At 43.3% G+C, this 12,792-nt stretch overlaps 1 protein-coding gene across 1 annotated transcript in view; it reads left to right on the forward strand.

The window, feature by feature from the left end:
- The first annotated feature begins 494 nt into the window (after window positions 1–494).
- MAPK1 (mitogen-activated protein kinase 1) overlaps window positions 495–12,792 on the forward strand; it is a 34,087-nt gene continuing 21,789 nt past the window's right edge. Inside the window, exon 1 of the mRNA XM_061370809.1 lies at window positions 495–853. Coding sequence (XP_061226793.1) covers window positions 711–853 — 143 coding nt within the window. The 5' untranslated portion in view covers window positions 495–710. The remainder of the gene's footprint in view (window positions 854–12,792) is intronic.

Genomic DNA, 12,792 nt, shown 5'->3' on the forward strand with positions numbered 1-12,792 from the left:
CCGCTTTCGCGTACAATAACCTTGCGGCCGGGACACCGGGCGGTGCAGCGCGGCCCTGCCGCCTCCGGAACCAGCCCCCGAGCCCGGCCGCGGCCCTTCGTTCTCCTGCCGGCGCCTCACGGCCGGTCACCGGCCGCACACACGCGGCAGGGCGCAAGGCCCGCGGGACCCCGGGCCCGCTCCCGCGGCCTCCTCTCGGCTCTCGCTCGGCCCCGGAGCCGCCCGCACCGCACGGCTCGGCTCGGCTCGGCTCGGCTCCATTTCCCGCCCCGGGCCTGCCGTCACCTGACGCCTCTAATGGCGCCGGCCGGCCGCGCGCCCGCCGAGCCGGCACGCCCGCCACGTGACCCGCGCGCCGCGCCCCCTCCCCAGCGGCTGCGGTTACCGCAGTGCCCGGCCCCGCCCCCTCACTCAGGCCCCGCCCCCTCACTCAGGCCCCGCCCCGCCGCTCCCTCCGCGCGAGCCCCCGCCCTCTCCTCCCCTCCCCCCGGCCCGGGCCGATGCGCGCGCGCGCGGCCGGTAGCGTCTCCTCACAGCGGCCGCGGCGGTGACGGCGCTTACGGGGCCTCGGAGCCGGCGGCAGCGGCGGAGCTGCGGAGCGGGCGGCGCCTCTTCTCCTTCCCGCATCCTTCTCCTCGTCCCCCTCCTTCCTCCTCCCCCCGCCTCCGCCCCCCCCGCACGCAGTCACCGCGGTTCCCGGCACGGACAACATGGCGGCGGTGTCGGGGGCCGGGGCTGCGGGCGGCTCTGCCAGCGCCGGGGGCCCGGAGATGGTGCGGGGCCAAGCGTTCGACGTGGGGCCCCGCTACACCAACCTCTCGTACATCGGCGAGGGGGCTTACGGCATGGTGTGGTGAGTGCCGGCTCTGAGCCCAGCTGGGGCAGCGCCCCTGCCCTGAACAACTCCCTCCTTCCTTCCCTCCCTGCTGCCCGGCCTGGCCGCAGCCTCCCCGGGGCCTGGCCCCGGCCTCCGGCCCGCCCTTGCATGGGGGGAGGCCTCTGCCTTGCCCTCGGGGGAGGGGAAGCCGGGGCTCAAGCATCTCCGCCTCGCTCTCCTCAGCTCTGCTTTGACCTCCGTGCTCCCGAGGATGCCTCTCGGCATCACCCTTCCCCTCTTTCGCTGCACTCCCCCCCCGCCCCTCAATCCCTCCATCTATGAGTGCAACTGAACGACTCGTTTCCTTTCAGTCGTGCGTTTGTTTTCTTGGCTGTTTCTCGCCCCTGCCTCCAGAGTAGGTTGCTCTCTTAATTTTCTTCGTCTCTAGCGTGATTGCAGGCGTTCAAAAAGGGGGAAAGGTCGTAAAATTCTGCTAGCAGCTCCGCGTTTCCCTTTGTGCTCACCTGGCTGCCCGTCCCTGAGGTCAGGGATGGTAAGAAAAGTGAATCTGTGCAGACGGGTCGCTGCCCCTGCCTGGTTTTGCCTAGGACGTGCTGCCTGCGCGGCGCAGGCTGCGAGGTTAGCGTCTGATTTAACGAGTATACAGGTGAAAGTTCCCTTCCGCCGCTCTAGCGCGGGGTTGTTTTGTATCGTGAAGGCTTGCACTGAGTCTCACTGAAAAACGATAGCAAGTGTTTGCTTTGGTTGGTATCAGTCTGAAGGAGCGAGGTGAACGAACTGCAAAATACTGAAAATGTGAGCTAACAGGATTAAGAGGGCGAGATGCGGGTTTTGCTTTTAGTAATCTAAATGAGTTGGGCTGATGCTGTGCGATGCTGTATCTAGTGACCGGGTTATAAATCTGACATGCCTGGTCAGCGTGGTTAGGATTTCATATTCTGTCTTGTATTAGTAAAACAGGTTAAACCCCCTCGACTTCTGAAAGAATTTAAGGGATGCAGATGAAAAACTTTTTCTGTTACTATTTCGTCAACTTCCCTCCAGTCCTGTCTCCATTTCTTTGGCATGTTTTTTGACCAGAGGTACTAAATGAGGCTGACTTTGTGAAAGCTTTATCAGCATTATTTTCTTTCTCTAATGCTTGATTTTCTGTGAACTAGTGCATTTCTCAGCAGAGGCTCTTCACAGCCTTCAGCTGTATGTTACAGATTTTTATAGCTATAGGTTTTTGCATATAGTCGTTGAATTGTTCTGGCCTGTTAAGATGAAGTCATCCTGTATTTCAGGGTGGAAGCTTTCCTCTAGGCCTGAATTTAGCTGGGAGATTAGCCTCTTACAAAGTTTGGAGTTGTGGCCTTCACTTTTTTGCTGTGGGAAGAACCTTCACAATTTAAATCAGAAATTGTGTTTATGGTGTAAAAATACCCTTGTTATTGTTCTAGCATTAGAAACCACATCAATATGTGCAGCGTAAAACTATAGCTTATGGTACAGACTGTATTTCATTACAGTGTACTTTATCACCTGAGTCAGGGCAAGATAATGTCGGGGTGAACTGCACTGGTTTACACTTGCAGTCTGATCTAGTAAGATGCTTGGGAATAGTACTTTCAAGCTGTGTGCTGTGGGATAGTCCTGTTCCTATCAAGGGGCTGTTAAAAGTGTGTTCAACAGACAACGTGTTAAAGCTGAAATGTTTCACCACAGATCAGAGATTACCAGCAGTAGGGTGGCAGCCGATGCCCTTTTTTGGCGTCACTATGCCAGTGAGCACGTACAGGGGAAACGGGGCCACTTTCTGCCCCTTCAAATGGTATGTTAAGTTCTCTACTGAAACTGTTACCCCCTCAAAACTATATAAGGGTATCTTTTATTTAAAAACTTATTCTAGCACATTGTGTCTGCTCTGAATGCTGTACGAAATTACTAACCAAAAATTCTAAATCTCCAGTTCAGCTGAAATATGCACTTGGCTCCTGTCTTTTCTATTCTAAAATTATTAACATGAAATACTGAATTCAGTATGTTGTGCTCTTAGTTGTTGCTCTCTGTCTTGGGTGTGAAATGACAGGGAACAAAGTCTCAGTTTATGTTGTATACTTGATAAGGGAGGTGTTGGATGCACACACTTGTAGTTAAATGCCATAGCAACTGTAATGTATTGTAGTGCCTAACATGCAAGCTCCTATGATTAAATAAGATTACTTGCCAATCAACAGACGTATGGGTTATGAAGTTTAGTGCATAGTATGTTTCTTTCCTTGCTTTGATTGCTAATGCAGTGAGGATCTGAAGAAGCTTCTCCCTGGGGGGCAGGGTAGAGGGCAAGCTATGAGTGTGCAGATGGAGGTGTTTCCTGCAACTGCAGAATCCATCTGAATTCGTACACTTCAATGAGAGAACGCAGAGCAGGCTTTGATGATTTTGGTTTAGACCCCCAGCTAATGTGTATCACTCGGGAGATGCTAGTTATTTAGCAGTGCATTGTGGCATGGAAAAAAAGTGACTTAACTCTTAAAAGTCTTCACTCTTTCCGTTGTTTTTCCTAATTTTTATGTTTCTGGATTACTGGATTAGGGAATTGAAAACAGTACCGTTCTTTTAATTAAATTAATAGAAGTGTAATTGAAGTATTCTTAGGATAGTGCTGTTACAGTCAGTCTTCCATTTTGATTTTGCAGGAGGGAGAATGTTTGAGAAATATTGATCACAACATAAAACAACAGCACAGGAAATAGAGGAAGATGTTGACTGAATAGACTGTACGCGAATGTTCTCTCATCTGGATCTGAAAATCCTTAAAGGCATTTAACTCTTTTTCCCTAGTGCAGTTATTTTTAACATAATCAGGTTTTGAGTAAAAATAAACTGAACAGAGCAGTGTATTTACTGCTGTGTTGTGGTTACACTTTCTGAGCTTTGTAAGCAGAAAGACGTGTTATCAGGCAAACCCTCTCTCAATGTCCTCCAGTTAAACTCTGCCAAAAGTGTTCATCCTGGGTACAGACTTGCATCCTGCATGGAAAGTTGGTTGCCGGGGGTGAAGTGATTAGTAACTGGACAACCATGGCAGTGTACATTTCTATCCTGTTATTTATTTTCAGTATTCTGCATGTGAAACTAAGGGATGACCACAGCACAAAGTTTTAGACAAAATGCTCAGCATTTCCTAGGACTGCAGGACATTCTTTGAGCAATTATTTAGTCATACGGTCCTGTTCGTTACTCTGAATTCATTTAGCCAAATATATGCAAATGTTGTGGGGTTTTGGTTGGTGGTTTGTTTTTTTTTTTCCCCTTTTGCTTCAGGATTGTTTTGAGGGGTTTTAGTGTGAAGTTCTTCATGTGATGTTCCCTTTCTTTCCACAATAGGAGTTTGTCAACCTCAGAGTCAGCTGGGAGTGACTTTCAGACCAGATCTGAAAATTTAAGGACTGCTTTTCTGACACAGTAAAACATGAAAGATTTTTGAGATTGTCTCATCCTCCCCAAATTCTGGTTGTTTTTGTAAGGGGTGGAAAACAACCGGTTAGCAGGCTGTGCTTTAAACACACTGAAACAGTGATTAAAACATGATAGTGCTGACCTTTAAGTTTCCAGTGTGAATTATTCTTCATCCAGTGGTCAGTGGTAATTTGGCAAGAATGATAATTTGACATCATAAAACAATCTTTCTGGAAATAAATGGTGAATGGGAATATGATAGGGATGTTATCTTGTATTTTCTAGTTTTTGGAAGACCTTTTGTCATCAGGCTCATGTGAATGGAAGCTGCAAATAACTGCATATAAATAACAAAGATGAATGCAATTGGGAGAAAACAATCTTGAAGCTCAGTCTTGAATTTCTTGGCCTCAATTTGACTGTGTTGTTACAAAGACATCTTTGTGTTACTGATGTGCTATAGAAGAATGGCAACGTTAACTTCTAATATCAATAGATGAATGTTAAGTAATATTGAAAAGAATATTTAAGACATTTGGCAGTGGTTTTCTCAAAGTCCTGCTCCTTTTTACTTTTGTACCTGGAAGAGCCCTGCTTTTAGAGGATGGGTAATTTAAAATTAAATGGGAGTAAACATATGAAGACACTCAGGAAAAAAATCAGGAACAAAACTATCTGCAAGGTGTAGGTATATATAGCTAAAAATAAAAAACTTGATGGATTGGATGGTTGTGTAATATTGCCTTTTGAGACTGACCAGTGTTACATGAAAAGGTAATGTTTGCCATCCCTCTGTGAGGGTCAGGCTGTGATCTGGAGAACCGCCGAGTGGCAGGGATCAAAAACAGCCTGTAAGATACTTTCTGTTAACTATTGCATTGATCCAGAGAGAGCACCCTTCAATGGCAGAGCAAGTCTAGAGATTCATGTCCCTGTTTGTGTGTGTTTTTAGGGAGCATGGGTGATTTATGGGTGTCGATACCTTGTAATTAACATGTTCTGGTGTGATAAGGGGAGCAAGGAGTTAGCCAACCTTAATGCATTCTCTTCGGTGCAAGGAGCAGAGTGGAGAATTAGGGACTGTAATTGGTGGCTGTTTATCGGCTTCTTCCCTCTGGGGAGAAGGCCGGGGTTAGTGTTTCCCTTCAGTCACTCAGACTTCTAGCACTTGCTTAACCTGATGCTGAGACACAAAAGGATTAATTAGAGCTGCTTTTCCTGTTCTCTGTTCCCTGTGATGCAGCAGGCCCTTTGCAAGCTGTGCAGCAGCATTGGGTATAGGACAGCAGCTACTTGCTCTCTGATCGCATCTGAGCTGTCTTTAAGAGGGAGATAAGGGGTTGCAGCTTTTCCTGTCTGCCCAAAGTAATGGGATCCTGGCTTAACAGTCAAGGAGTGCAGCTCAGGGACACTTGCATTTTATAAATACTCATTTTATTAACATTGCAAGGTCCAGCCCACCAAAACAGATAATTTTGGTGTTTTTTTTTTTAATCACAGTTTATTAAGCAAACAAAGCTTATGCGTACACAGTATCGGTATGTGGTCACATCAGTCCATCTCTTGTACCTCTACATGTGATTTTTGAACGTGTTGCCTGCCTTCCATCGAATTTGACAGATGGTAAAATCTTAAAGGTGGAAAGTTTCTGCAAGTTTCTTAAAAATAGGTGTTTTGCTAGCATGAAGAGATCCTATGTGCTGCTCCTCTGAGGAAGAGACTGCATCAGGAGGTCACGTAGAAGTCAGATTTCCCCGAAGAGATGTGACAGATGCCCCAGTTTTATGGATGGATTTATTGGTACTCTCGAGACCAGAGGTGTATATTTGTAGGACACCAGGCTCTGTTAGTTCGGTGAGCTCCTTGTTTAGGAGGGGGGAATCTGCAACCCACAGAACAGTTAATAGTTACCGATTACGTGTACAGCTCAGCTTGAGTTGAGAACTAATACTTCGCCAACATAGTATTTTAATGCTTTTTATGTTGATGCTTTGTCATAGCTTTGAGAAATTAACTGATCAATTTGATATTTAATAAAAATGTTTATGACCTCTTGCTGTGGAATATTTCGCAGCGTAATGTTGTTGGAAGGGACTTCCTGAGGTCATGTAGTCCAGCCTCCTACTCAAAACAGGGCTGATGTCAAAATTAGATCAAGTTGCTCAACTTGTCCACTCAGTGTTTCCAAAATCCCCAGGGATGGAGATTCCACAACATCTCTGGGCAGCTTCTGGTTCTAGTGGTAAACCAGTTGCCCAGTGACACTTCTGCCCTTACAAACATGAGAGTTTTCCTTGCTGCAGCTTGTGACCATCATCTCTTGTCCTTTGTACTTTTTTACCTCTGAAAAGAGTCTGGTTGAGTTTCTCCCTAATTCCCCTTTATGTAACTTAAAAGAGACATTAGCTGCTTTCCACACATCCAGTCTATACAAACCCAGTTTCTTCCATTTTTTTTTTTTTTTCTCTTTTATGTCATGACCTTCAGCCTGCTATGCATCCTGATGATTTTGTGCTGGACTTGCTCCAGTATTGGGAGAGAGTATTCCAGATGTAGCATCACCACCTTCATTGCTTTCCTTGACCTGCTGGCTGCACACTCAATAATGCAGCCCAGTCCATGGCGAGCCTTCATTGCTGTGAGCAGGTGCTGCTCACGGATGAAGTTGGGTCTTGTTCGGGTAATCCAGAAAATACATGCGCTTAGGTGCTTTATGAACTTTTCAAATGATGTCTGATAAAAACCCCAAGCCCTACAAGATTTTATTGAGCGATTTCAATTGTATTTGCTTTTGATTTCCAAATCACTCAATGAAGCATACAGAGCCATAAACATATTTTAGAATACAACTTTTATATTGACTATACTGACTTCTATTGACTATTTTAAGATAAATTAATAGTGTATGTGAAATGCAGCAAACTAGTGTGTTTTAGGTGATTTATCTGTGTAAAACCTAGATTCTATTAATTGTTAGGTCAGCTGTTAAAGACAGTTGTTTGCTTGTGAATCAGTCTTCTTTTCAGAAGGGAGCTTATTTTCCTTTGCTTTATGCCAACTTTTGGGTGTTTAAAAAAGTTATTCTCAAGCTCATCTTTTTGTAGGGTACATTAAAAGTCATACACATGTTACTTCCTTGTCAGCTTTGGCCAGGTAGATTAATAAGGTCCAAGTAGTAATAAATGTCACTAATTCAGATGGGGTTATTTGAAAAGCTGTTGGTAGATATGTGGGCAAGATGAGGTTTCTTGTTCTGCAGTGGTGTCAGTAGGTTGGTTTCTGTTTCAGGAGCATTCCTGTTGCCACCCCTTTCCACTGGGTGAGTGCTGGCCCAGGGGCAGCCTAGTGTCCCTGGCAGAAGGGATGTGTCCTAGCATCCATCCAGGAGGTGTCTAGTGCCATGGCACATGGGCTGAAAGGCTGCCAAAAGGTTGTGTGCCCCCCAGGCCTGGCAGCCTCTTGCTGGTGTATGAAGTACTGAGGGGGGTGTGTGGGTATACACACATGTCCATATATATATATATATATATATATGGCTTGTAGAAAGGCTTTTATAGAAATAGTGTTCTATTAGATTTGGGTAGAATCTTCATGATGGTCCAGTTTTTAGTGGAGTTGTGCACATGTTTGTATTACCTTGTTTAGCAGTACCTAAAATCTCCACAACTTTGTTCTATTGAGGGAAAATCTCTTCTCTTGGAAGTTGTTCTTTTGTCTTTTAAGATAATTTTCATAAAATACTGAAATACTCTGTGGTGATTAGAATGCAAATGAGAGCTTTTGTTACATGGTAGAAAGTAATTTGGCTGTGGTGTGGGTATGTTTTAAGTACTTGCAATTAGGCTTACGGTTTATAATATGCAGTTACTTCATTTTGCAGTTTTTCTTAAAATCAGCAGCTGTTACTGCAATACCTTACTCACTTGTCTGGGGGGGAGGCAGTTTGTTTCACCAGGTATTGCTGATGTGTCCTGAGTAACCCTTGAAGTCATTTGAGCACCGCCAATCAATACTCTCCAAACTGCTTCAGTATGTAATTTACCCAATTTCATTGGGATTTGGATGGTGCAAAGTACCCCAAATGACATTCAGGCTGACTTTTACATTGCATTTTTTAGTGTGTTTCATAATTGTGAAATATCTGCCTTTTAGTTACAGTAGCCAGCACGTCTTAATGCTGATGCCCTGTCTGAACAAAACACAGACCTGTCAGTATGTTGAGGGGCTACATACGTCCTCTTAAAATATAGAAAAAACATGCAAAAATTGTTTTGTAAGTGATACCAAAGAGAAGTAACTCCTGATAGTGGTGAGATGCCCACTTGGTTCTAGTGGCTTGGGGTTTTTGTTTTGTTTTGCAGTGGAATACTGAACTGACAGTAGCAATGAGCTTTCTCTAATGGCTTTGTGATAGTTTTCATTTTGCACTAATGTATCTGCAGGTTCAGGAAAACCTCTGCTTCTAAGTATGCATGAACGGGTTTGTTCAGGCTTTTATTTATTTTTCTTCTGGAGTGAGACTATCTTTTCTGAAGATATCTGTTGTGTGGAATCAGTTAAATAAGCTGATTACTGAAAAATAAAGTAATTGTCTGGAGCTTGCTCTTTTCCTTTTTCTAAAGTTGCTTTTAGGAGGAGTATTTTGGGATAGAAGGCAGATTAGAACCTTATTAGACAAAAAACTAAACCACATTGGGGTGTTTGTTAATACCACTCACAGCTCTCTGGTAGTGCTATCCCTTCTCTCTAGGAAAGGGGAAACGTTTCCTACACACATTTAGAGCCCACTTTGCTGCTGGATGTGTTTTGGGCTCTGGAGTAACTGACATCTCATCACTGTCTTGGTGGCTTTTTGTTGCCTCTTGGGAAGTCGTAAGAACAGGAGGAGGAAGTCAGCTTTTCATCGGCTTGTGTGGAGGTTTAGCTTTCATGACAGTTGGGCCTAGGCACTTAAGCTGTGGTTTCCATGACCGACTTGTGCTGATCTCAGGCTGTGCTGCTTTGAAAGGGGCAGCCTTTCCTTCCATGCCGCAGGTCATGTCATTCCTTCCTCCTCCCTTGTGCTGGTGCTTACACAGCTGTAGTTAGCTCTGTTGGAAACTGATTTAGCTGAAAAGTTACCTCACAAAAAATTAAATTTAAAGGTGATAAGTTGGCATGAGTGACACAAAACCTCATCCTAGTTTTTGATGTCCCAGTCCTACTGCTGACTCAGGAAGGGGATAGGAATATGCAGGGGAAGACTTCTTTACTGTTTCTGTTTGTGAGCTGCTTTGACTTTGACCTTGTATCGGGTTTCTCTGAACTGGCACCAAGAAAGCCAATGTTCCAACCAAAAAAGAGAAAGGGGCCAGATTTCAGGCACAAAAAGGAAGTTGAACCACAACCACTCACTCTTTTTAATTCACTGAGCCATTAGGTTGTCTCAGATGTTAAGCTCGTATGTTTTTACCCTGAAGTAGATTCCCACAGCAATTGTCTTGAAGTTTGTATTGAGAGAAGAAAGACGGTGATATTTAATATCATAATATCTTATCAAAAGCAGTGGGTGCTTTGGAATGAGGGGTTTATTTTGCAGATAGCCAAAGGGCCTTTAAATGTAACAGTGAAGTTTGCCTATGTGTTAAATTTGGCATAGATGCTATCAAAGGAAATACTGGCAGCAGAGAACCTGTAAACCCCTAAAATGGGAACACAGGTGGGAAGGCAAGAAGTAGGTGAAATACTAGGATGTAAGAGTTATCTATTTTCTGAAGACCAGTTTGAACTTAAGTGGCAAAAAGCAGAGTAGGCATAAGTGATGATTTGAAGTCAGTGCTTCTTATCTAAAGGTGTAGAAGGTAAAATGCAATGATCAGAACACCATGAAGTTAATGTCATCCTTAGCCAAACAATACAGAACCTTGGGTGAAATAGCTGATGCTTTTCTAATGTTAAGGTGTAGCTCTAGAATTGCTGTTTTTCATAGTTCTGTTTAGTAGGTACTAACAAAACACAAATCATCTGCTCTGCCACACCCAGGATTAGGAATTGACTGAGCTTCTGGTGAAAGTAATTTATTTAACAGGCTCCATTTTGTATGACTGGCTGTTTGTTTTCAAAATACTAGGAGTGATCCAAGGAATTAAAACTGTTAAGCCATTATTATGTGCTCAGTAAATAGTTTTAAATTGTCATGCTTTGGAAGGCTTCATCAGGTTCTACTTTTCAAATTCTGAAAAATCAAGTTGTGCCTTTTTAACCCATTAGAAATATTTGAGTTAGAATGATTTGAATTGTATATATGGAAACAAATTTCCTGTAGGAGGTTACAAAAGTGCCATAGTAATTTGTGGTGTGAAGGGCAATAACCTGTAGTAGATCAGAAACTGCCAAAGAGTAAAATCACTTAGGAGTACTAATTCACATTTGCCATGGAAGGAAAAAGTTGGTGTATTTGTAGCAGAAACCTTTAATATTAGAATTGGTTTTTGACTGTTACGAGAAACAGGACTGAAAAAGTAGGTAGTAAAGGTGAAGGTAATGCGGTGACGTTTTGACTCTGTGAGCTTCAGAGGTTAACTAAGAGCAAGATAGAGCAGTCTGCAGTGATTACTTGAGCAGCTTGCTATGGACATATGACATAATTTCTAAATCAGTGCTCTTTATTTCCCCACCCCACCCCCTGGTTGGAAAAGAAAAATAATCAACTTTGTAAGAAATACAAACAAAATAGTTTGTTTAGGTGTCTTCTATAATAAAAATAAAACCATACCAGTGATCATTTGGTAACGAGAAAGAGACAAAAGGTGTTATGAATATGGATAAACTCCTGAGGAGTTTGTAAAGCATGACAGTTGCTTTGCAGAGGGGCCATGGTGAAAGGTTTAGAAACAGGGATTCATATTTTCTTAGCTCCAAAGTAATAATCTACCCACCGATACTACACTCTATGAGATGACAAATGAAAAACTGCTTTAAAAAACACCAAATGACACAAACCTAAGATTTTTAAATAGCATGCAGTTAGGAATCATCAGGTAGGGCCAGATTTATGCAACTGCAAATTAGATCACCTTGACTATGCAGTTATTTTAATGTTCTCTGGTTGCTCAGTCTTCCTCTACTGCCATTTTTGTAGCATGAGATGCAAGAAAATGGGGAGCAGTTGTTGGTGAAGTTCAGGGTCTGTGGGCAGCCTTACATCACAGCAGTGCATATTCTTTCATTTTTCCTCTAAAGAAACAAGGCATAAGATAAGTGAGGTCATCCTGTAATTTTTAACTTGAGGTAGCTTTCCAACACACATGACAAGCGGCAGAGAATTCAACAATGACATAATGATGAGGAGAGGACCATTTCTTAACCACTCAAACTTCTGGCATGCAATTCCTTGTATCTAAGCTTGCACTGAAGTTTTGAATTCAAGCTTTTTTGGCCTCTTTCACTGTAAGCTCTTAGTGAATCTTTCTTAAAGACCAGGAAGATAATACGTAGAGCTGTCTTCCTAAACTGAGGTCTGTTAAATCAAGGCAGATAAATCTTAATAGGGATAGGTACCTTTTAAAACCAGGTGCTGGTTCTGGAAGTAAGTGTCAATAAAAAGGGTCTGATGAATAGCATATTTATGTATCTCCAAAATTATTAAGAATAAATGGAAAAAAGGTAAGAAATATGTCTAGTAAATGTGGGTGTTTACAGTTGGGGAGAAAAAGTATATTCAGCAGTATAAAAATGACACATTCCTGGGTGTCCTCAAATTTGAAACTGACTACTTTTATCTGGTTTTCAGTCTTTTCCCTTTGGTAAAAGAATAATGCACTAATGCTGCTCCCTGTGTTTTAATCATCTTGAATCAAAAGCTAATTGTTCTGAAGACTCTGAAAGCCCCCGAACAGTCCCCTCCACAAGTCTGCACACATAACACCACCTTCCCCCACCCCCAAACCCTGTAGTGAACAGTCTGTTACGGTACTGCTGGTTACTACTCTGTCATAATGATGTGTTATTTTACTTACAGCAGTCTTAAAAATAAGGTGAAGCTATTTGCATTGTAACTTGATAAATGTCAGCATGTTGTAGAAATGTCCGCGATTGAGCTAAATGTAGATTGAATGAAAAGATTAAAGATCTTCCCAGATCAGCTTGTTTGCTGGGAAGTATTTTTGCCTTTCCTCTCCTGGTTGCAAGCAGAATTATTCAGCATTTCAGAAAGATTCTTATCCCTGGATATGCCCTTGGAATCTTGTTTCCACAGCAACACAAAGCTACTGATAAAACATTCCTTTTAAACTTCAAATTGGTCTTTTATTTAGAGTTGTAATTAGGATGTTTGCTGGTAGCATTGTGTATTTTTATGTGTACGCTTATGCTGAGAGCAGCCTGTAAAACAGCCATAAGGTGAATAATCCTGAAAGTGTTTGAGGAATATCCCATGGTGGGGTAAGCCTTCAGGCAGCATGGCAGAGGAGTGTGCTGAGGAGGGGGGTGCCGACAGAGTAGGCAGTTGTTTTTCAATGGTTATATGAAGA

Source organism: Neopsephotus bourkii, unplaced genomic scaffold (genome assembly GCF_033783945.1).
Source record: "Neopsephotus bourkii isolate Nb327-2 ecotype Australia unplaced genomic scaffold, CSIRO-AGI_Nbou_v1 NB_1542, whole genome shotgun sequence".
NCBI classification, from domain to species: domain Eukaryota; kingdom Metazoa; phylum Chordata; class Aves; order Psittaciformes; family Psittacidae; genus Neopsephotus; species Neopsephotus bourkii.